The sequence below is a fragment of the Lampris incognitus genome, chromosome 12, assembly GCF_029633865.1.
Source record: "Lampris incognitus isolate fLamInc1 chromosome 12, fLamInc1.hap2, whole genome shotgun sequence".
NCBI lineage: Eukaryota > Metazoa > Chordata > Actinopteri > Lampriformes > Lampridae > Lampris > Lampris incognitus.
This window is the reverse complement of record NC_079222.1, coordinates 26,550,123-26,575,621: the sequence shown is the minus strand read 5'-3', so window position 1 is coordinate 26,575,621 and position 25,499 is coordinate 26,550,123. Positions and strand designations below refer to the sequence as shown.

Sequence of the window (25,499 nt, the reverse complement as noted above, 5' to 3'; positions counted from 1 at the left end):
CAAGGAAAAATAATGGCGTTTTTTTCCATCTTCATCAGGGCAGTCAAATGAGAATTTGGTGAACTGTCAGGTGTTTGTAGAGGAAGCTATCATATCTTGATGCATGCTCAATTATCCTGGTAAGAAAGTCAAAGAAAGGTGAATCAGTTCATCTGGACACAACGTCCACCGACAGACACGCCTCATCACCCATCTAAGTGACCTCCTCAGTTTAAACCGACCGCAGGCATCCCCACCCCCACAAACAACACAGTGGCACAACGACCCAAACCAACGATCAGTTTCATATGCAAATATGGGTGTGACCATCAACTATAGTTTCAGTCACCACGTGCACCATCCACGGAGGACTGGGGAACAGCCGCAACCACAGCATTGTAAGATGGTGACAGATGTACACTTAGGCCCCTCCCTCGGTTCAGGGATGGTCGCTCCTCCTCAACACAGGTGGCCTCCCGACTCCCCGTTTAAATCAGCGTCCCTTCCTATCAAGGATGTTGATAGGATCAAGGATAAACCTGCCCTTTTTCAGGCTTGATTGGTGACGACGAGGGAGAACAATGGGCTGTTTGTCATAGTCAGACAAGGTCCACAGCAGGGTGATAATTTGGTTGAACTCCTCCATGGTACGTATCTGAACATGTGACCTGAGCTCCACCAAATACTCTTGACAGCTTGAGGACTAAATCGTAACCTCCAATATCTAATCCTGAAAATGCAGACTAGTCCAATATATTGCCCTGAAATAATGGATATAAAAATGTATCATTGTATAACACTGTATAAATTGATTGACAAATCTTAAATACATATAATAGAAGTTAGGTTAAGAGGAGAGGTGACGAATAGCGAGCAGCCGTATGGTTTCATGCCACGAAAGAGTCCCACAGATGCGATGTTTGCTTTGAGAATATTGATGATGAAGTATAGAGAAGATCAGAAGGAGTTACATTGTGTTTTTGTGTATTTAGAGAAAGCATATGACAGGATGCCGAGAGAGGAGGTGTGGTATTGTATGAGGAAGTCGGGAGGGCAGCGTGACAGTGGTGAGGTGTGTGGTAGGAATCAGATGGGTTCAAGGTGGAGGTGAGATTGCGTCAAGGATCAGCTCCGAGCCCTTTCTTGTTTGCAATGGTGATAGACAGTTTGACGGACGAGCTCGTGCATGAGTCTCAGTGGACTATGATAATCGCGGATGACGTTGTGATCTGTAGCGAGAGTAGGGAGCAAGATAAGGAGAGCCTGGAGAGGTGGAGGTGTGGACTGCACTTACTCAGTAGGAGCAAGACGGAATACATACGCGTGAATGAGAGGGAGGACAGTGGAATGGTGAGGATGCAAGGAGTAGAGGTGACGAAGGCGTACGAGTTTGAATACTTGGGGTCAACTGTTCAAAGTAATTGTGGAAGAGAAGTGAAGACGAGAGTGCAGGCGGGGGGTGTGTGTGGAGAAGAGTGTCAGGAGTGGTTTACGACAGAAGGGTACCCTTCTTGCACCAACATACCAAGACAAATTCCTTGTATGTTCTTGAACTACTTGTCCATAAATCTGATTCTAATTCTGTTGTATTTTGTTAATAAGCTGTTTGCTTTAACCGAGTGCACCTGTGCTGTAAATCCTGTTGAGGTGGGCTCTCAGATGCCGTTTGACTTGATTAAGTGTACCTGTGTTTGGGGTGGGGGCCTTTGTATGCAACTGTGCTGAGGGAGCATTTATGTGTTCATGCCGTTGTCTCACAATCCTATGTATTGTAGCGAATTCGGGGGAGAACGCAACCACAGGAACTGCCGCGACCGGGACGCGAACCCGTACCGCCCGCACCGCAGGGAGGCATCGCTAACCGCTAGACTAAAGGGTCAGACCCGCGAGCCAGCGGCCAGCGTGTCTTCTTATCCATGCACGTTACAGTATAATGCATGAAGTGGTAGAGCTGAACCCTCAAGAACCATTGACCAGTATCTGTGTTACTGAACCTGTGTTTTTACATTATACTATATTCTCTCAGAAATGTTCTTGAAATTCCTTGATGTTAATGCTGATGTCATGTGGCCGGAGGTCTATTCTTATTTTCTTGTCGAGTTCAGGTGGCTTTTAACTCGTACTCGTTTTGCATTTGACGTTGAACCACTGAACTGGAAAGCTAGCGGGCTGCACACTCTTGTCAGCAACATAGCGGATCTTGTCGTCTATCCTGTCTGCGGGCGAATTGTTGAGAGTTGAGCGGAGGAAGAGGAAGGTGGGGAGGACCAAGAAAAGCAGGATAGGAAGGAAGAAAGGGGAGTGGGTAATCCAATGGGACCCTGCTTTGTTACACAGTGTAGGGGAGGGGACAAAATTATAGTTTTCCTCAGTGCTGACGGTATTTTTGACTGCATGAAACCGTGCCTGTCTGTTGCCTAACTGCACGTTTCTCTTGAATAATTGTTTGGCCCGAACAGATTTCAGGATTAACCCATTTGAATTCGCAGGGATGTCAAAGCGACTGCGAAGCAGAGAGGTCTGCGCCGACTGCAGCGCTCTAGGTATGATGCCCAGCAGTTAGCGTTAGCCGTCTAGCTAGTGAGCTAACGCCACTGTTACAACCGAACGATCAGCGGCGGATAGCTCGCGCGCTGACCGCTCGTAAAGGTTGGTCAGATTAACAGCTACGGTAGTTGACAGGCTTCCTGAAATGTCGATTTACAACCACGTTGCCAGCTGCTAACTATTCGTGCGTATGATTTAAATTGGTGAACTTAAGTCAGTGACTTCGAGGCTCTCGTTTTTTCTCTCTCATATGACTCAGTTTTTTTTAAATTGACTTCACTAGACTGTACTTAATGCAGTAAGTAATGTGATTAACGTAATCCAAGTAGCCCACCTAGTTATACCACACCGCCGCTGGTTTGGCTCACAACCGACTACATTTGTGATGATGTTGAAGGCATTATTACCATTACAGCTGCAGTTAATAACGCCCAGTCTGTGTTAAAGGTGTATACTGCTCTGGCAGGTGCCATACAATCATTGTGCACCATAGGAGTTTCAGGTTGAGGTTGGGTGATAGTATTATTCATTTTATCTTTTTTCTTCTTCCTCCAGAGCCACGCTGGGCCTCTGTGAATAGGGGTGTGTTGATCTGTGATGAGTGCTGCAGCATCCATCGAGGTCTCGGGCGACATAGCTCTCAAGTACGACATTTGACTCATACACCATGGCCACCCTCCCAGTTACAGGTAAGAGGAGAGTGACGCACAGTTTGTCTTTAAGTTTGGTGTAATTATAACATTAGCATCATGTCATTGTGTGTGGATTCTCGATTGTCCTGCTTGAAGGAGTTTGTTGCCACAGCCTGTACGTCAAAATACAAATTCGCTTCCTGACGTTTAACACACGTTCATCACAGAACACAATTCAGCATACATACCAACATACTTCAGATGTACTTTATTAATCCCCGTGGGGAAATTCATCCCTTGCATTTAACCCATCCTAGCCATGAACCTAGGAGCATTGGGCAGCCACCAAGCAGCACCCAGGGACCAACTCCAGTTCTTCTTGCCATGTCTTGGTCAGAGGCACAGACACAAACCTAACATGCATGTCAGTTGATGGTGGGAGGAAACCGGAGCACCCGGTGGAAACCCACGCGGACACGGGGAGAACATGCAAACTCCACACAGCAAGGACCTGGGAAGGCCTGGGGTTCGAACCCAGGACATTTTTGCTGTGAGACAACAGTGCTAACCACTGCGCCACTGTGCTGCCCACATACTACGCTATACTATGCAATGCTATGCTATACTATACTATACTATACTTGCAAATGTACAGACATGCTCAAATTTGTTGGTACCCCCCACAGAAAACAAAGAATGCACAATTTTCTCTGAAATAACTTATAACTGACAAAAGTATTTGGCATATACCATTGTTTATTCCATATTTTATAGAAATCAGACTTTGCTTTTGATTTTTCTATTCAACATAATATTGTAAATAACAAAACAAATGAAAATGGAATGGACAAAAATGATGGGACCCTTAACCAAATATTTTGTTGCACAACCTTTAGAGGCAATCACTCCAATCAAACATTTTCAGTAGCTCTCAATGAGACTTATGTACCTGTTAACAGGTATTTTGGCCCACTCTTCCTAAGCAAACTGCTCTAGCTGATGGTGGGTGCTTTCTCCAGACGGCACGTTTCAGCTTTTTACATAGCTGTCCAATAGGATTCAGATCAGGACTCACAGAAGGCCGCTTCAAAATCGTCCAAAGTTTTGTTCTTATCCATTTTTGGGTGCTTTTAGCTGTGTGTTTTGGGTCATTATCATGTTGAAGGACCCATGACATGCGACTGAGACAGACCTTTCTGACACTGGGCAGTACATTTTGCTCCAGAATACCTTGATGGTGTTTAGATTTCATTGTGCTTTGCACAGATTCGAGGCACACTGTGCCAGGTGCAGCAAAGCAGCCCCAAAACATAACTGAGCCTTCTCCATGTTTCACTGTAGGTGTGGTGTTCTTTTCTCCGAAAGCTGCATTTTTTCATCTGTAAACATAGAGCTGATGTGACTTGCCAAAAAACTCCAGTTTTGATCATCTGTCCCAAAGGACATTCATTTTAGAAAACTCCAGTCTGGCTTTTTTATGTTTTTCTTTCAAAAGTGGAGTCCTCCTGGTCTTCTTCCATGGAGCCCACTTTGCTCAAAAAGCGACAGATGGTGCGATCAGAAACTCACGTACATTCACCTTGAGGTTCAGCTTGTATCTCTTTGGCAGTTATCCTTGGTTCTTTTTCTATGATTCACACTATCCTTCTGTTCAATCCGGGGTCGATTTTCCTCTTGCAGCCGCTCCCAGGAAGGTTGGCTACAGTTTCATTGACCTTAAATAAATGTCTTAAGAATATTTGCAACTGTTGTCACAGGAACATCAAGCTGCTTGGAGATGGTCTTGTAGCATTTACCTTTACTATGCTTGTCTATTATTTTCTTTCTGATTTCCTCTGACAAATCTACTTTGCTTTCTCTGGTCCATGTTCAGTGTCCATCCATCCATCCATTGTCCAAACCGCTTATCCTGCTCTCAGGGTCATGGGATGCTGGAGCCTATTCCAGCAGTCATTGAGTGGCAGGCGGGGATACGCCCTGGACAGGCCGCTAGGCCATCACATGTTCAGTGTGGTGCACAAAATGATACCAAACAGCACAGTGACTACCTTTCTCCATTTCAATAGGCTGAATGACTGATTAAAAGATTGGAGACATGTGTGATACTAATTAAAGAAACTAATTAGTTTGAAATATCACTATTATGCAGTTATTTATTATCTTCTTTAAGGGATACCAACAAATATGTCCCGGCCATTTAGGGTATCTTCGTAGAATAAGCAACAATTCATCTCTTTTCACAGCTTCTTTGCTTTATTCAATCACACAACAATGGCATGCAAGTATATATGATAAAATAGCTTTTAATTTCATCACTTTTCAGGAGGAATGAAGCATTCTTTCAATGAGCTGTAAGGGTACCAACAACATTGAGCATGTCTGTACATGTATAGTTCCGCACAGTTAGACAGCTACTTCCACATACTGTGCATTACATCTAATGCAACATAGGTACACACACATGAACAAAGACTAAGGTAAAGGACTTCATCAGGGCAAAAGTAATGTACTATCTAATTGATTTGTAACTTGAGTCTCATTGCATTTTAAATATAAACATTCAAGTTAAATGTGATGTGGTTTCCTATTCCAGATGGTACAGACACTATACGCCAATGGAGCTAATTCTATATGGGAGCATAGCCTTTTGGACCCATCTTCTGTAATGAGTGGGAAACGCAAGGCCAACCCACAGGATAGAATACAGTGAGTGTTGTGCATGGTGTGTCTGTGAAAAATATGTTCATTCTCTGTGATTTTAGTTTGTAAGCATGTTTTCTTTTTCCAGTCCCAACAAGACTGAGTTCATCAAGGCTAAATATCAGATGCTGGCATTTGTCCATCGGATGCCCTGTCGGGAGGATGACAATGTCACTACAAAGGACCTCAGTAAGGTGAGAGATTCTTCCCAGATCATTTTTACCCAAGTTTTCTTGAGAATTCATTCGCCAAAACATTTAAATTCTTTTATAGGGGATAGCTAGCCTGGGAACTAGACGAATCTGTGAGCTCATGTTTTACATTTTGGCATATTATGTCTGGCCACCCTCCCATTCAGACAGATTTCCAGCCGGCCTGGCCCAGGTCTGGCCAATCACAACTGTTTATCTAATATGGGGCGTTTGATATGATGATGTACAGCCTTGGTTTTTTTTTTCTCTCACTAGCATGCCGGGAACTCTGCCTCTGATTGGCTAGTACTTTTTGCCTCCGTTGGTTAGGTTAGTTAGGGTTAGGGATAGGGTTAGCCAATCAGACACTGATGTACAGAGGAGCGCCATTGGATGCCACTGATGTGGAATGGTCTGATAAATCCACTATCGCAACAGTATTAAACAAACTGGATGGTATATTTTCTCTAAAAGAACAATAAACAACTGCACTTAAAGCTTTTATTGATAAGAAAGGTGTGTTTGCTGTAGTTCGGACAGGATTTGGTAAAAGTTTAAGCGCTACGTCACGCATTTCGTTGCTCTGATTGGTTGTAGGTCTATCCAATTGTGTCCAGAGGCATTTTGGTCTATGCACGTTGATAACGCTCCTTGGAAATTGAAAATGAAATGAGAGGAGCCAGACTAGTTCATGTGAATTCATCTGGTTCCCAGGTTAGAGTATAGCTGTGATGTAATAAAAGTTAAAGTAGCATTCTAATAGTCTGAAAGTCTCTGTTCAGGTGTTTAAAATGAATGAATAATGCTCAGCCCATCTTCAAGTACTGCAACTGAAGTGTTTATGAGCAATTGATTAAAATCCCAACTGCTGCCATGGCATTGCTTAGTGGTCCACTGTACAAGGTTGTGGTAATACTGGACCGCTTATAAGAGTAAGCGTGTGATCCTTTCAACTGTAAGAACTCCAACAAGACCTTGTTGTAAATAAGAATGTGTTCAGTCTGCTTGTTTGGTTAGATAAGGATACCATCTCTAAATGTAGGAACACTCGTGGATTAGTTCTCTATCTATTGCTGGTACAATTTAGGATATGTGTGCTTAAGATAAATATACTGAATATTGAATATACAGATTAATTAAAACAAACTCTTGTTTTTTATTCAGCAACTCCATTCAAGTGTTAGGACTGGGAACCTTGAAACTTGCCTTAGGCTGTTGTCTTTGGGAGCACAGGCTAACTTCTTCCATCCAGTAAGTTGAATAAGGGAGTATCAAGGTGGTTCTTGAACTCTCAAATTTCAGCCATCTTAAAGGATAAATTCTGTATCATTTTAATGGAGATGAACTTAATTTTACAATGGAATTCGATGGATTCTTGTCCTCAGGAGAAAGGAAACACCCCATTGCACATAGCAGCTAAAGCCGGCCAAATGTTTCAAGCAGAGCTCTTGGCAGTTTATGGAGCTGACCCGGGGGCTTTAGACACTGGTGGAAAGACCCCTATTGATTATGCAAGGTAAACAATGTCCCCATATTTTTCACTAAGCAGTGGTTCATCTCATTATTTGCAGGGCAAAATATTTTCAGAGGATTTTCAGGGAGATGCTCATAAGGAACTCTGCATTTGACAAGTAATTCACAGTATCTAGTTTGGCCTGTGATACTTTTTGGTCTAGATTTATTTGTGAAAATCTAATTTAGTTTTATTTTTCTGTACTGAAAGAAACCATGTTATTTGCACCTATATACTTTATGAAAGAGAGTGACTAGGACAGCACTCCAGTTGACTTTTTAATATTGCTGCACAGATGTTTCGGGCAAGACGTCATTCTTCAGTGTGTATTCTGGCAATTTCACAATCAATAGACACAGGTGGAATTAATTATAGGTGACTCCAACTGGCACAGCATGTACATCCCAGCAAGGGGAGCCACAACCATTCCAAGTACAGAGTCTCATGATGTAGGTTACTAATATATATATATATATATATATATATATATATATATATATATATATATATAATAACACAAATTATATTCACTTCGTAAGAAACAAGCAAATTAAATCTCATCATTCATCCCACTAGGAGTGAGGGTACCAAGATAAATATATAGATACTTTAATATTGCCACACAATGTTGGTGGTAATTGTTCTGGTACAGCATGGTAGCTCAGCTCCAGTGCCAAAAGAAAGAGAGAAAAACAAGCAGCACCATAAACCATTACAACAACACACCCAAAAAGGAAACACATGAATGTGAAGGAAGTGTATCTAATATCCCTCCCTTTGGAGAAGGAGTCTGTCTCTATTACCACTTCTCTGGTATCTTCACTGTCTCAACGCCCATGTAATGTAGCTCACCCAAGCTGCGGTTATGACTATTCAAGTGTCTAGCCACAGATGATTTATCATTTTGATTACGAATAGAGCCCTCATGTTCACAGATCCTAGTTTTTAGCTATCATTTTGTTTTTCCAATGTAATATAAATTACATGTGCATTTTAACAGGTAAACCACATATTTAGCATTAGATGTGATTCTGCTCCTAACTTTGATGTCGACACTAGACTTCTGCTGAGTGAATTGATTACCCTTAATCATAGAATAACACTATACAATTATGAAAGGAAAATCTGAGAAAGTGAGTAAGCCTCTTATTCAAATCTGATTCACTAGATAAGCATGTCAGTTGGTAGACCTCTTTTAAAAATATCTAGGCGGAGTTTGAAATGCCCTTGCGATTGGAGATTCACTTTCCAATAAGTGACAATATCTACGCACTACTTCTTTCACACATCACATCTAATGCTAAATATGTGGTTTACCTGTTAAAATGTCCATGTAATTTATATTATGTTGGAAAAACAAAAGGAGAGCTAAAAACTAGGATCTATGAACATAAGGGCTCTATTCATAATCATGATGATAAATCACCTGTGGCTTTAGTAACCCACCTCGCGATACTCTGTGCCTGGAATGGTTGTGGCTCCCCCTGCTGGGATGTACATGTTGTGCCTGTAGGGGGGGGGGGGGTCACCTCCACCTGTTTCTGTTGATTGATATTGCAAGAATACACCCTGCAGAAGGGTGCCTTGCCTGAATCGTCCGTGTGGCAGTATTAAAAAGTCAAACTGGAGTGCTGTCCTGGTCTCTTTTTTATGATTAACTACATTGAGGGTCCAGCACCCAGTCTTCAGCATATAAGCACGAGTTGAGCACATTGTCTTATCACCTGTGTACTTTAACCATGAATCATGATCATTTAATTCCCAAACTGTAGACAAGCTGGGCATCTGGAGCTGGCAAACAGGCTTGTGGAAATCCAATATGAACTCACTGACCGGTTGACATTTTATCTTTGTGGAAGAAGGCCAGGCAAGTAAGGTGATCATGCCATAATTATGGCAGTTGAGAGCTTGATGGTATTTATTAAGTCTCCTGAACGGTTTCATTTCTATTGTAGATCATAGAAATGGGCAGCACTTCATCATTCCACAAATGGCAGACAGGTAAGAAATGTGCCCAAAATATGACATTATTAGAATTCTTCTATACATTATTTTCATGTGAAATTTAAAAATAGAATCTAGAATAGAATACAGTCTCACCACACTTTTGTTTTCGTTTATTATGTGTGTTGGATTTAAGATTGGGAGAAGGGAGGCTCACCATGATAGTCTGTGAGGGAGTGTGGGCTTTTGCAGATAAAATTTCTGTTATGACAGAGTCACAAAAGTTGCCACATTTATGGTGTGCTCCACCAAACGCTACAACAAATGCCGGCACGGCACAAATCCATGAAATGTGAATGGAAGGAGAGATTGTGGTGTAACAAAGCGCTGTTTCGCTCCAAGGAAGGCACAGCTTTATGTGTTAAGCTAATCTAATAGTTGACAACACAGCGGCAAGCCAACATTCTCCAAGTGAGCATGTGGAACTCAACAGGAACTCCAACAGAGTTCCTTGGTCACTGACTATGAGAGGGAGCTGTGTTGGTTGGTTTTGGTGAAATCTTTACTCAAGCTGAGCTGAACATTTTTTTAATTTGAGGACGTGACCAGTTTCCCTCATTTTGCATATCATGAGGTGGCTTGTTGTGCCATATCACTTCTTTCCATTGACCTTTCAACGGTTCGCACTGTGCCAAAAGTCCGGCACAAGTGAGCCCATGACCACATTGCCACTGAATCATATCGGCCATGATTTTGAAAAATTGAGAGAAAGTTGTAGAAAGGATTCAGCAGTGGAGCTGGCATTTCAATATTTATACCGTGCAAGTAAATGGCCTTTTTGTAATTTCCAGCATGTGTGCTATTGCAGTATCCATAGATGGTGAATCGGGGATTGGAGGGGCGTAGCTCCAACACAGCTACACAACAAAAAAACAAAAACAAAACAATAACACAGTAGTATTAAGAAAACATACAATAGAGGTTGCCTATTCCCGTTATTACAGATTCTGCTTTTAAGAAATGCAAAAAATCTAGTTCATGAAGTAAAGTTGCTGAGTATTTATAGTAGAGATAACTTCTGCGATGGTTTAGAGATTGTGTGTGTTAAAATAGAATTGTAATAGATTTGTTACAGTGTTGTATTTTCTAATTTGTTATGTTATGATTGAAATAAAAATATTGATCTTTTTTGCTGCGTTATCACGTTGGATAAGAAATAAGTAAGTATGTTTATCTGTGATTTTTTTTCCCAACTGTGTTGTCTGCAAAACATTTAATATTCCTCTCTGGTTGATAGCAGTCTGGACTTGTCAGAGCTTGCAAAAACTGCAAAGAAGAAACTTCAGTCTGTAAGAAACGTTTTTGTTCATTTGTTTCCTTTTAATATTGAAAGCATGGGTCTTTGTGCTGATATTTAGTTATTCTGCAGGTGAACCAGTGCCTCTGCTTTACTATGTGTGTGTTGTTGTTTTTTTTTAGCTAAGTAACCATCAGTTTGAAGAACTTGCCATGGATGTTTATGATGAAGTTGACAGGAGGGAAACAGATGCAGGTGATGTTTTTATGGGGTTTTAAAAATATTTAAACATGTATGCTTGTTTTTGTGTTTGGCATCAGCCATTTTATTATGAGTGTTTTATTGTGTGTAAATGTGCACGTAAATATTTCTGGTGAAGAGTTGATTTTTTTATATATATTTTTAATATCTCACTTTCTGTTGTTGTTTCAGTGTGGTTAGCTACTCAGAATCACAGCACGCTGGTAACAGACACCACTGTTGTGCCTTTCCTTCCTGTCAACCCTGAGTATTCCTCCACCAGAAACCAGGCAAATGACAACGCACATTTATTTGTGCTCTTAACATTGATTGGTTGTGTGGATTATTAGTAGCTTGCGTTGGTATGCTAATTTTGAACACTGATCCCATAGTAATTCTGGACCTATCTGGCTATGCTTTTCTTTCTCAGGGTCGTCAAAAGCTAGCAAGGTTCAATGCTCATGAATTTGCTACACTTGTCATTGATATCCTCACTGACGCCAAACGCCGACAGTGGGGTAATTCCTGTGAAAGTCTGAAAGGTACAACACAGTTTCACACGTATTTGTAGTTTAACAGCTGTTATGTTTCAGCTTTAATGTAATGTGTTTAGATGGAAATAATGTGCTTCATGACCCAATATGTTTAAATTATTACCACATAAAATAAGTTGGGGGATAACTTCCACATATAGAAAAACTACAATATCAGGCCCTAACTTGGCACAATGCCACCTGCAAAACTGAAGAAATAATATTGTGTGGAGTGGAAGCACATATTCTTCTAAAAAAAAAAAGCTCTTCACTACCACCCAGTGCCTGCCTTAACTCTTTTCTGAACTCCACACAAGGACCCTCATGATTAAAATTTATTTTGATAGTCCACAAAATACAAAAGTCATGACTAATAAGGGCCTTATTATCTATTAACTAACACTTATTATAGTCTTAACACATAATAATGTTAATAAGCATTTTATAAGTACTTATAAGGGCCTTATTACCTATTGACTATCACTTATGCACTTAATGTAAAGCTTTACCATAATTTTTACATGCAAAGATGATCAACTACGATACGTTATACTCTCATCACAGCATTACCATGGATCTTGGGTTGAGGTGGACAGTGCAAGTGCTTTGGCTATGGCAATTTCTGTCTTTTATAAGTACTTCACCTATAAGTACAAAAGTACTTCACAGCAACAGTGTTGGTGTAACTAAGATTTGATGAAAAAAAAAACGATTTTAGATCATCAATGACAATACAAGCTTTGCCAGTTATGATAGACAAACGTAAACATGAACCTGGATTTGCAGGGAGGGGTTACGGGAGGGAAGGAGAAAGCAGAGAGGGGGAAGATTTTTTTGGTAGTATGCTTTTAAAACCTAGCTCACTCTTACTCATTTATCTAAAGTTACATATTGTAGCTTTTCTACTGGTAGAATGCAATTGGTTTTTGAAAATATAAAAAAATATTTTATTGATTGAATGTAATCACTAAAATTCTTACCATTTAATCAAGGTCATTCTTTGCACATTATAAAACTCATGCAACTGTATTTTACAAGTCAGTAATCTGAATAAGAGTTAAGTCCTGTAAATAGCACACCATGAACAACTGCTCTGGTTTTAAAAAAAAGAAAATAATCAGAATTAATTCAGTACATAAATTAAAATGAGAACAAGTTCCTACAGAGACTATGGTCTCTGGCTATGGAGTTTTTCCTCATCCAAATCAAGGGTCTAAGTATAGGGGATGTTGTATATTGTACAGAATGTAATTGTGATTGTAAAGCCCTCTGGGACTAAGTTGTGTTTTAGGGCTATACAGATATATATGAATTGACTTGACTATGGTCCATTTTTAAATATCAATTCTTGTCGTTGGAGTTGTATAGCTGTAAGTAGGGAAAAGGACCTGCTTACTGATCGCTAATCCTTTGACCTGATTTTTCTACTTTCAGAGGATGTGGAGCTTATTCTGAAAGGAATAGAAAGTCAACATGGCATTGAGGGTCAAGACTATGACCAGCCAGATTACGACAGCGTGGCATCAGATGAAGACCCAGAGAAAGAGGGCGTGTTTGGAGACAGTTGCAATGAGGCAAGGACAAAGGTATTGCCTAGCGGTTTCGGTCTTCCTTACTGGCTTTCGTGATACTTTAAAAAATATCATTGTCATACAATTATGAACTTTCAAATTAAATCATGTCCCACCTAAACTTCACCTGCTGCAGAGCTCTGAGTCATCTGACCTCTCAGATGGACCTATCACAGTGCAGGAATTCATGGAGGTGAAGAGCGCTCTCACTGCCTCCGAAGCCAAAATTCAACAGCTTCTCAAAGTCAACTGCCATCTAAGTGAAGAGCTGCGAATGATGCAGAGCAAGGTTGGCTAATTATGATGGGAATTATGTGGGTGGGAATTATGATCATGCTTGTCTATATCTCTGTGCTCTCACCACCAGGAATGAGTCCAAACTCTGGACTTCTTCTCTGTGGTGTACCCTGTGCTTATAGTTTAATTTTTTACAGCTTTAGTGGTATAAAGACAAGGCCAGGAATTAAAATTTCCTTCTTTAATTTTTAATTGCATAATTTCATGTTTATGGTGTTTCATTCTGACATAACCTTCTATATCAGATTGTTTTACTAACTGATGAAATTTCAACCAGACAAGGAAGGACAGATGAATCTAAAGGCAAATCATCTCGTTTGTGTTAGGGATATTAGTTTACCCCTGTATATTGCCAAGCTTTTTTGAAATTCTTTAACTTCTGTAAATGTTTATCCAATGATTCTTTGTTGCGACCTATATGTTGGTAACTCAGTGTTGAAGTGCAAGGACCGTTACTGTTGCATACGGCCTATCTTTCCCTTTGCATTTTCTTGTAAATGAGGGGGGGGGGGGAGAGACATGTTCTTAGAAGCTCGTGATTTAGGGGTTGTGAATTTGATTGAATTATCATGTTGGCATTTTGTTTGCTAAAGGAAGATGCCTTAAATTGTATTCTTGCCAGAGCTATGGCTTCAAGACCCGATGATTGCTATTATTAGATGAGACATTGAAGTTGCAGGCACCATCAAGGGAATGAGTTCACTCCTGGACACTGAACTGTATACTATACTCTATTATTTATGACCTGTGCAAAAGCCATGGCCACATGGCTTTTGTAAGGTGATCATCCCGTAGCTTGAGTTGATGTGAATTATTTGCTGTTTATCTTAAGCTGAACTCCCTGCAGACTGAAAACTCTACATTGCGATGGCAAACTCCCAGTGGACGACAGTACTCCCAGGAGCCTTCTGGCAGACCGCTAGTCCGTGGTGGCCGTCCCATTTCCATGTACGAAACAGGTTCTGGACCAAGGCAGTATCCCCACCGAGATGAAACACCACACAATGAGGATGGACTCATTTTGCAGCCCATCCCAACGAATGTAAGTACATAAAGAACAATGGCTGTGCTGGAGTGTCCCCACCAGAATAGGTAATGATGCCTCCAGTATCATAATACGGCATGGTGTTGATGTCATTTATTTTTGTTCAAACATTCATTCCCACTCAATCTAGAATATTCAACTTGGTTTGACCCCTTTCTAGATTGGGAGGGGTCCTTTGGGGACGGCTGCCTCCTCTCTCCCAACCTTTCCCTCTTCCCTGTCCTGGTCGTGGGATGAAAGATCTCGAAGGGTTAAGTACTAAAGTTGCTGTCAGTTCAGAGGCAGCTTGAGGGTATGGGGTAGACTGTTGCCTTTCTGTCGCCATTCTCTCCTACCTCCTTATCTCTATGCATTAACTGTCCCTTTACTGCCTCTCAGTCTAGCCTGCTTGCCTGCCTGCATGCACCACTGTGCATCTGCTGCAGATCAGTGACCTTGACTTCCCAAACCTAGCCAAAGAGATCACGAGCAACCTTCCCAACGCTCGTATGAAATTATCACAACTCCTTATACTCTCCTGAACTTCACAAACCCTCCAAAAAGGCAAGGAGACCCACTGTCCATAAAAGAGAAAACAAGGTTTGATCATAGTAGCCATGTTTCCGTCTGAATGTAAAACAAAAATGTTAAAATTAAAGACTCAACTTTTTTTTTTTTTGAGATTAGACCTCTATTAAAAGGTTGAGTGTCATATAGAATTGTACAGATAAACTTCACTGATCACCTTAGTGTTGAGAAACTTGCCACTTTGTTGAATCTTCTTGCTGGGAATCAGTACAGTCCAAAGTGACAATCATTTAAGTCCTCAGAAAATATGATATCAATTTTTCAAATTCGGAAAGTACAGTCACATGTATTTTAATCTTACATTTAAAAAGGTAGTTGCAAACTGTGCTTTCTATCAAGTTAAAATGACTTTTTTATGTTTTTTTTTTTATTTATAAGGGCCAGTATGTTTTCTTTGCTTTATCCGCACCAGTACTGGGCGTACGTGATTGTAACTAACACTCCAGTACTGCTGGGGTACAGGCACGGGATAATTTCCTTGTTTCCTCAGGTTCTGACACAGGCATTTCAACCTGCAGGAGGCAACAAAAATGTTGGCAGAAGAGACATTTCTCCATAGATAGCCATTGTAATCAAACGTGACATTTTGCAATTTCAGTGTTTTTGATGTCCATTCAGCATTTAAAATTAAGATGAATAATCATAGAATTTGTTAGAGAAAGTAAACAGTTTTTCATTGCCCAGAAATACTCCAAATTGTTTTCTTAAAAATCCATACTAATACCTCACGCGGAGGAACAAAGTTGGAGTGAATTTTGTGATAAAAGTCCCGCAAATCTGCCTGTGTAGATCTCCCTGTGGATTCATTCTGGAATTCCACATCTGGACTAATAAAGACACATCTTCCACATGAAATATTTTCTAATGTTACAATGTAACTAATTTTTTGTCATGATGTAAACTGTAACGCAAAGGCTACGCACAATTCTAACAAAAAATTAGCTGTGCTGTCAAAAATATTTTGACTATATAGGCCATAGGTAGCCTATGATTTTTTTTTCAGCATTAGTTTGACTTGCTCACACATAAAGTATATAGATAAAGTAAGTTAGCCTCTGATTTCTATGGATAGCTTCGACAGGGATTCTCGATGTGACAAGCAGTATGATTCATACTGCTAGTGCACCGCCACCGTTAGGGCTGGAATAAAATTTTGTTGTTAGGTTTCTAGTCCTGTTTTATTCCTGTGGTAGCAAATGTTATCATTTAAGTTTAAAAAAAACCCCAACAACAACGTAGGTGTGTTTCCACCACTGGTTTTAAAGGAATAATCAATCTCTTTGTGGTCAGGATTACTCCACTGAAAATATTCATTCAAAAAAATGGAAGGCTTGAAAGGATTACTTGCCATCATTATTTATTATATGATATTTTTGTGACCCGTCAGCTTTTCCATCTCAATGGTCATAAAAACAAATAAGTTTTCAGGCTTTTTTGGGGCTGTTTGTCAATTACAACTTCAGTTTTTATATCAGAATAGCTGATGGAAGTGCAGCTACTGTTATGCAATTTGCCATCAGGAATCCATAAGAGCTACTAACCATATCCACTGCTGTACGTTCTGAATTACTCCACAAGAATCCAGTAACTGGGATAATATTTCCTCTTTTTTCTCCTCATCTGCTTTGAAACCAAATGATGTCTGACATTGTGAAAATGGCCTTGGCATCAGAAATGCATGCTTCTATTAAAGTGTGCTTCAGTATCTACTCTGATAACAAATGTGCTGCTGACTTAAATTGTTTTAACTTTGTTCAGTTTTGAATATCGATAGTTCTTCAAACTCATGAACTTAGTGTTTATTTTTCTGTTACAGGGCTGTAGCCTTGAAGGGCATAGTAGCTTGCTAGAGAATGACTATGACAATACACCCAATCCATCAGAACTGGCACAGACCAGGTAAGACCTTTTAATGTGTTAACTCTCTACCAACTCATATAGCATGCCAGCCATTGTGAAATATAATTTTAAGTTTCATTATAGTGTAAGTAAACTAAGTTTATAGCCCGTCTGTCCCCAATTTGAGTAGCTGACCTAAAAGGGTAGCCTCTCAGTCCTTAATTTGAGGCGAAAACAATATTACAGCCTCTCTGTACCCAATTTGACTAGTTGACCTGAAAAGATAGTAGTTACCATCCCTATTAAATCATTTCAATTAGTGTAGTTAGGCTAAAATGTTCATCACAATCAGAAATACGTCGTATATAATGAGTCGAACTCTTGGCAAAAGGAGGAAATGCAGCTAGCGATTTCTTTTCAGAAACTTTTTAGTGGAAGTCAAGAAAAATTTAATGGCTCTTCCTCTCTCCCATCGCCAAGCTTATTCTGGTACCATATTTGCTTTTTTATCATAACAGAAGACTCTTTTTAAGTAAAGAAGATTGCATGGAGACAATGGAAGAAATTAGATTATTGTTACAAATCTATCAAACGCATGATCTGGTAATATTACAGTTTGCTGAGTCGAGTCCATCTCAAGTTGGAAGCAATTCACAATTGAGTCTCATAACACAGTTATGCCCCATGTAGGGCATTCACGACTGCTGCGTTTTAGTAGTTGTCAACTACTCCCAAAAAGTAGTCGAGTAATCGATTAGTCATGGAAGATTTTTTTCCACTATTACACAACGATCAGTTCTCATCAAAACAGTCTCAAATACATCAAGCAAAGGGTTAAATAACGTAGGCGGAACCAACCTGGGAGTAGCTGAAATAGAAGAGTCCTCAATTGGCTCTGAGAGGCTGTTTAAAAATGAGCCGCAATCTGATTGGACTAAACCTCCAGCAAGCCTTTCTGATCTGGAGAGCTTGACTGCAGTAATAATGTGACTGCTTTCTTGCAGGTGTTTAAGTGTAAACAAGTGAAAGTGTTCTGGTCATTTAAAAGCCTTAAATTATCTTAAATCTTAAATGGTCAGTACTAGGGGTGGGACAAAATATCAATATGGGAATATATCATAGTGAATTCGGGCTGCCCCCCGAATTCGCTACAATATTGTATTACTTCCTCTTGCGATACATTATCGATACACTGGCGCCAAGTATCGATATTTCTTATTAAAATATGCAGGCACTCTCAACGGATTCTCCCACCAATTCTACTTACCAGAGTCACTACTTCGTGACTCCTCCTGGTGGCGCTTATCAAATTAATTAGGGTAAACTTGTGGGGAAAAAGAAGAAACTCACAGGGGGAAAATGGCAGACAGCGTGGACAGCGGGAGGCAGCAAATCAAAGAAGCACCGTCTTTCAAGTCAAAAGTCTGGGCCCACTTCAACGTCTACAATACTAATGGGACAAACAAAATCGATAAAGACTACACGATATGCAAGAACTGTCTCGTGAAAGTTAAGTACATGGGCAACGCCACGAACATGCATAGCCACGTTGTCTGTCATCATCCTGAACTTGTCATGGACAAAATGGCTAACGGGACCACAACTAGAAGTCAGCCTACAACAAATACAATGTGGCACACCATTAAATTAGCAAAATAAAAGGACAAAAAGCTCGTAAAAAAAAAAAGCCAACAAAACAAAACCCGGGCAGCAGCACACTGACTCACTATGACTTGCCACCACAGTAATGGCGGCACCGGAGTCAAATTCCATGTATAGCCAATAAACATGATTCTTATTCTGAACATGTGAGTCATGCAGTGTCTTTGTCTATCTGTGGATTAAGGCTTTGGAGACAGGGTAAAACATCATAGGTGGCACCTATAACGAATCTAATTAGATTTGTCTCCGTACTCCACAGCTGTCTGAAGTTATGTTTCTTCCTCTTTATACTTTCTCAACTCACCCGCTGACCCTGTTGTACCAGGAATAATGATTTAGCAAACTTTGCTGCTTCTTCCTCCCTATATATTCACTTGACAACCATTCCATTAAGTTTATTTGTGATTTCTTAAAATCAAATGTCTACAAATAATGTTAAGGTTAAACTTATTTTACTTAAACTGGAACAAAACCTTCCAGCATTCGCATTAATTATGTACATTTTATAAGATATTAAAGTTGTGTAGAAACATCTGCATCCTAATGCACTGCAATTTGTATTGCAAATCCAGTATTTCAGAAAACAGAATATGATTTATTTTCAATATTTTGCAGCCCTCTTTCTACTTCTGAAACTTTGGAGCCACAGGTAGATGGAGAGGAAGGTGCCACCCTGCCTTGCACTGAAGATGTCATCTGTAAAACTGAGCAGATCACTAAAAATATACAGGAGCTTCTGAGGGCAGCTCAGGAGAACAAGCATGAAAGGTACTCTATTAACAAATGTAGTGCCATTTGAGTGATAATATCCTATCTATCTGTCACCTCTGTCTGCTTAGTATGAGTTCACTCCTCTTGGAACCCAATAGCCAATCCCTCCTCTTGTTCTCACCCTCATTTTTCCAATTTACTCATTGTGGTATGAAGTAGCTCTAGTCCTGGCTGTTTTTCTGATCTAATCCCATACTGTAAAGTGGGACAACACCACCCAGGCCTTAAGCATGGCTCAAACAAAGGAAACCAGCGCTTTCCTAAGAGGAGGGCTGGAAGAGCCCCTTCCTCCTTGTTAGCTCCCTCTAGATCCTGGTACTCTGGCCTCTGTCCCTCAGGGACTGTGACGCCTCTGTGTAGGCCATGTATCAAATGCAGCTGGCTGGAAACAAAGACCACACAATTGCACATTTCCCCATGGAATACTGAAAATAGAAAGAATGATTTTAGTCATTGAATCTGCTTCTTGTTTGTAATTTGCAGTGGTGTTTATATTTTGTCTTGTGCACTGACGAATTATCTTCAGACTTTTTCCAAGTCCATTTGACATCAAAATGCACACAATGTTAAAACTCCCCATTTTCCAATACAATCTGACCATACGGCCTGATGCACTCCAATCAATTTTAAACTTTTGTAAAATGGTCCAGGTTGTTTCCCGTCATAGTCAATTGTTGCATTCATGTAATCATCCATTGGACAAAGTAAAGCTAAATACAGTTTGAATGTGAACAGTTTTAAATCAAGCCTCAGGAAAAACACCCCCCCTTTTTTTCAGCTAAGTGTGGTACTTGTTTAGCTATTGCAGTTGTGTTCCACATCTAATCCCAAAGTCACCTCAGTCTTAAAGCTTTTCGAAAAGTATATATATAATTTTTAGTGCAATGGGGAAAACGTTGCACATTGCAATATTCTTTGCAATAATAGGAACCAGTAAGATGACGACAGCTATGACCAAAAAAAAAAATAGGTCAATAGCAGGGCTGTGTCTTGTCAAGAATTTGGCAATACAATTTGTATTACATATGTCAGCATGGTGGCCCAGTGGTTATCGCTGTTGCCTCACAGCAAGAAGGTCCTGGGTTCGAACCCCAGGCCATCCCAGGTCCTTTCTGTATGGAGGTTGCATGTTCTCCCCGTGTCTGCGTGGGTTTCCTCCGGGTGCTCCGATTTCCTTCCACCATCACAACATAAGCATGTTAGGGTTTAGTGGAAAGAAGAATGGAAGTTGGTCCCCGGTGCTGCAGCTGCCCACTGCTCCTACACAATTGGATGGCTTAAATGCAGAGAACAAATTAATTGTAAGAACACAATTCGTTGTGAGAATACAATGTCAAATAAAGTGGCTTTCATTACAATGCAAGTGCCACAGGTTGATATATTGCGATAATACAGACATGAGGCCATTTTGCTGTATTTTGTCAAAATTTTATGAAAACCTCAAAGAAAACACCAATATGCATAAAATAAGAGCAATTGGAGCCATATGGCGCCTTGCAAAAAAGTATTCCATCACCTTGACAGTCATCACTAATTTCTGGATTATAAAAGATACTCACACATCTGTTCCTGAACAATATTATTTTTGTGAACCCATAAACTCGATAACAGCATGTTCCCAAAGCCAAAATAAGTTAAGTTTCGCTGACTTTTTATTAATAAATTAAAAACTAAAATATAGTGCTTGCATAAGTATTTAACCCCTTGTGCTCTGAAAGCTCCAAGTTTACACAAATGACAAATTATTCCTAAAACAAACTCAGGTTAACACAATTGGACATAATTAGTTTGCACCTGTAAGATATTTAAATAACAGTCTTGTTTATTGGTATAAAAAGCACTCTGTGTAAAGGTCATTAACCGGGCGTGAACTCCATCAGAAAATGAAGATAAAGGAGCATAATACTGAAGTAAGAGACAAAGTGATTAAAATGCAGAAGGCGGGAAAGCGATGCAAAACAATATCCAAGTGTTTGGATGTCCCATGGAACACTGTTGGATCCATTGTTAGAAAGTGGAAGCTGTATCACACCACCCAGACGCCTTGTAGGACAGGCCATCCCTCAAAGCTAAGTGTCCGATCAAGATGTGGGCTGGTGACGAAAGCCACAGATGATCCTGCAATAACTTTGAAGGAGCTCCAGAGGTCAGTGGCTGAAACTGGAGTAAATGTGCATGAGTCAACCATATCACGGGCTCTCCATAAATCTGGCCTGTATGGGAGGGTGGCAAGAAAGAAGCTGTTGTTCAAAACTATGCATATAAAAGCACACTTGGAGTTTGCTACCAAGCATGAGAGAGACCCAGTCAGGATGTGGGTAAAGGTTTTGTGGTCAGATGAGATGAACATTTAGCTTTTTGGCCAAAACTCAAAAGTATTATGTGTGGGGCAAACCTAACACTGCTCATGCCCTAAAAAATACCCTCCCTATAGTGAAGCGTGGCGGTGGCAGCATAATGCTATGGGGTTGCTTCTCATCTGCAGGCACTGGGAACCTTGTTCAAATTGAGGGAAGAATGGATGGAGCTAAATACAGGGAAATATTGGAAGAAAACCTGTTGCTGTCTGCCATAAAACTGAAGCTTGGGAGAAGGTTCACCTTCCAGCAGGACAATGATCCTAAGCACAAGGCTAAAACAAAAATGGCATGGCTCAGCAACAAAAAGGTGAACATTTTGGAGTGGTCAAGTCAAGGTCTGGACCTCAACCCCATTGAAAATCTGTGGCACAGACTGAAAATCACAGTCCAGAGGCACCATCCCACCAACCTGCAACACCTGTACAAATTCTGCCAAGAAGAATGGGCAAAAATTACTCCAGAAGAATGTGCAAAGCTTGTACATACTTAGCCCAAGAGAATCATGGCTGTTATTGCAGTAAAAAGGGTACATATCAACAAAGTATTGATATGTGGGGGTTGAATACTTAGGCCAGCACTATATTTTAGTTTTTAATTTATTTTTTAAAAAAGTCAGCAAAACGCAACTTATTTTGGCTTTGGGAACATGCTGTTAGAGCTTATGGGGTCACAAAAATAATATTGTTCAAGAACAGATGTGTGAGTATCTGTTATAATCCAGAAATTAGTGATGACTGTGAAGGGGGTTGAATACCTTTGCAAGGCACAGTTGCTAGTTTGGTACAGGGCAATGCCTGTTGTTGTGGATCTGTGCAGCACTGTTACAATACTGCACCTGGCACCATGTGGTCAGAGATGTAAATAATACAATGAAATAGCGCTGCTGTTACATCTGTTTATGTGAAATCTTAAGAATTGACGCAGTGTTTTTGAAAATTGACACAATATTGTGAAAGGTACTATTGCGATATTCAATATTTTTTTAAACCCCTCATCAACAGGGGTTTTTGATTTTGTATCAAAATTTCAGGTTGTTGACCCTCAAACTGATGACTCTTAAGATTTTGCTAGATAAGATTTGGGAAGCAGGTATAGAGTTTAAAGAAGCATTGGAGGCACGCGGTAGCTCACCTGGTGGAGCGCATACCACATATCAAGGCTGTCCTTACCGCTGTAGCATGGGTTTGAATCCAGCCCAGGCCTTTTGCTGCATGTCTTCCCCTCTCCCTCCCCTACCGTTCCTATTTCTCTCTGCTGTTACTTTCAAATAAAGCAGAAATGCAAAAAAGAAGCATTGAATACATAAAAATTTCTGATTATCCGAGTATGTGGCTGCCACTGAGCAAAGCAGAATAGTTATTTCTATGTTTTAATCTGCATTATTAGTGCTACTTTATGCTACTTATATGGTACAAGGAATGATGCTTTTCTACTGCACATTTGAAGTTAACATGGAGAAGAGCATATTCGTGGTAACTACCGGCCTAACCTTCATATTTCTAATACAATTTTAGTGGGAATGTCTCAAACTCAAGTGTAACACTAGCACATGCCACGGGGGTTATTTTCTCTCCCATTAAGTATTTCCTTTCCTCTCAGCTTTCTTCCATGTTCAGAAAGGATCCATATGGCTGTGACGGAGATGGCCACCCTGTTTCCCAAGGTAAGCGGATTCCTGCCAATGGCTTTTTACCCCTCACATGTGTGCTTCTGGGATTCCTTGTTTCTTTGGTAAACAGCCAAAGGGAATCTAAAATGACTGATCTGGAAAGGATGCCTGTATTTACTGCATTATTCACATTTCCGTTTATACAGACATTACCCCTACACACACACACACACACACACACACACACACACACACACACACACAAATTACCATTGGCCTATTGATATCAAAATTTGGATAGTTTAATTATGTAGGATGTCACCGCAACTCCCTCTTTCTTGTAATCTTTATTCTTTTCATCACAGAGGCCATCATCGGAGACTGTGCGAGGTTCTCTCTACTTGCTCACTTCAAGTGCTAGCCGGCTCCATGAAGAGTGCCAAAAGGCCACATCCACCAACTCCAGCCCTTCAGACATGCAGCTGGTCACTCAGCAGGTCATCCAGTGTGCCTATGACATTGCAAAAGCGGCCAAGCAACTTGTCACTGTGACAACCAAAGAAAACAACAACTAAATTAAACCCAAAGATTAAGCTTGTCTCAATTACTGAATACACAATCTATCATTGAATTTGCCTGTTTCGACTTTATCACCACCACTGTATCATTTCTTTTGCCAGCTTTATTCTGTATAACAAAGCATTAACTCTGTTTTTTTTTTTTTGTGGAGGGATAAGACGTTTACAGAAAATGTACCTTGAAAAATTATTGGTTAGTTTAACGCTTTATTTATTCAGCAGTTTGTTTTTTATACTAATAAGAAGTTATGATTTGTCTTTCAAGGTGAAGGAGACAATCTTTTGTCATCCATTATGTCAAAAAGGACATTGTAATTGCCTTTACAAGAAAGGCTCAAAGTGCAGTGTTTCACACACAAAAATGTCAATGGTGGAGCCTTATATACATTTGACCTCTCTTTTGTACTGCTTCAGTGAGCGTTATTTACGTTAGCAATTTAAAAAAAATTAAAAGTAAAACTATTAAGATCTTGAATCCAAATGGTAAAACCTAGTATGTCATGATATGAAACAGTTTGAGTATAGTAAACACATTGTATCACGTGAATGTCTGTACTCAAAAATATTCAATTGATTATTGTCTTTACTGTTGTTCTAGTTCAGAATCAATTAAAATGTACAAGCCATACCTCCAATATGTCCTTAGCTTCAATGGTTCATGTTTAAGAAGTATTTTTTAAAACTAACTTGTGTGATCCTCCTCGTAAATATGCAAATGTAAAGACATGTAGGCTATTCGTATAACCCTGTATCCAAATAATCCGAATGCTATTTTATTTATGAACTGTCACACCTCAGATTAAAAGTAACCATTTATTTTCATAAATTGTGTTTAACATCAAGGTTTCATATTGGCCAGTTTTTGTTTTCTTTTATTATTTTTTTAAATGTTTTTTTTTGGGATCTCCATAGTCGGTTGGATTTGTGGGCTTTTTGTCACACGATTTTTTAATTATTTTTTTCTCCAATGTGGTGCCAACATCTATGTATTCCTGTGCTGCTAGTGGTCAAAACAGCTAAGTTAAACAAGCAAATGCATCCATGAAGAAACGTCACTACTTCAGGTTATTAAATGTATGTTGTTGAGTGTTGTGAGCCAATTAAAGCATTTTCCAGTACACTGTTGCCGTTGTAGTTGAAGCCTGTCGTTGCGTTCACGTAAATAAAGTAGGCCACTACCCAGACATCTGGAAGTTGCTGGTGTGCGTCTCCGCTGTGTGTAGCGGACGTCTGTGCAAAACCACAAGGTGCACCGCCACCTGTTGGAGAAGCGAAACTGATAGGGGCACGTCGCGCTTCACCACCCATGTGACATGAAGGAGACTTCCGGGATGTTCCGTTAACTCCACTCAACTTCGGAGTTTAGCGAAGTGAAAGATGGCTCAGCTAGTGAAAATCCATTTTAAAGAGCTACCTGCTGGTAATACGGCGTTGTTCCCGGAGTCTGTGTCTCACCTTCCACCTTTTTTTGGTGAGTACGCTACACCTGATCCTGACTCAGCTCATGGGTTAGACCGACACGATCGCTTTAGTATTGTAGCGAATTAGGGGGGCAGCCCGGGAACCGCCACAGCCGGGACGCGAACCCGGGTCGTAGTCGCCCGTGGTGCGGGAGACCCTGGTT

The 25,499-nt window shown here is 40.2% G+C and overlaps 1 protein-coding gene across 1 annotated transcript; it reads left to right on the top strand.

Moving 5' to 3' along the window:
* The first annotated feature begins 2,367 nt into the window (after positions 1-2,367).
* LOC130121543 (ARF GTPase-activating protein GIT2-like) lies at positions 2,368-24,985 on the top strand. The gene is made up of 20 exons (XM_056290382.1): positions 2,368-2,522; positions 3,082-3,215; positions 5,752-5,864; positions 5,947-6,052; positions 7,214-7,300; positions 7,435-7,565; positions 9,335-9,429; positions 9,518-9,563; positions 10,804-10,855; positions 10,986-11,058; positions 11,236-11,333; positions 11,474-11,585; positions 13,011-13,162; positions 13,284-13,436; positions 14,277-14,486; positions 14,650-14,739; positions 16,873-16,955; positions 19,173-19,325; positions 23,288-23,351; positions 23,663-24,985. The coding sequence occupies exons 1-20, from the start codon at positions 2,471-2,473 to the stop codon at positions 23,870-23,872; spliced, it is 2,214 nt and encodes a 737-aa protein (XP_056146357.1). The 5' UTR covers positions 2,368-2,470; the 3' UTR covers positions 23,873-24,985.
* Positions 24,986-25,499: the final 514 nt, after the last annotated feature.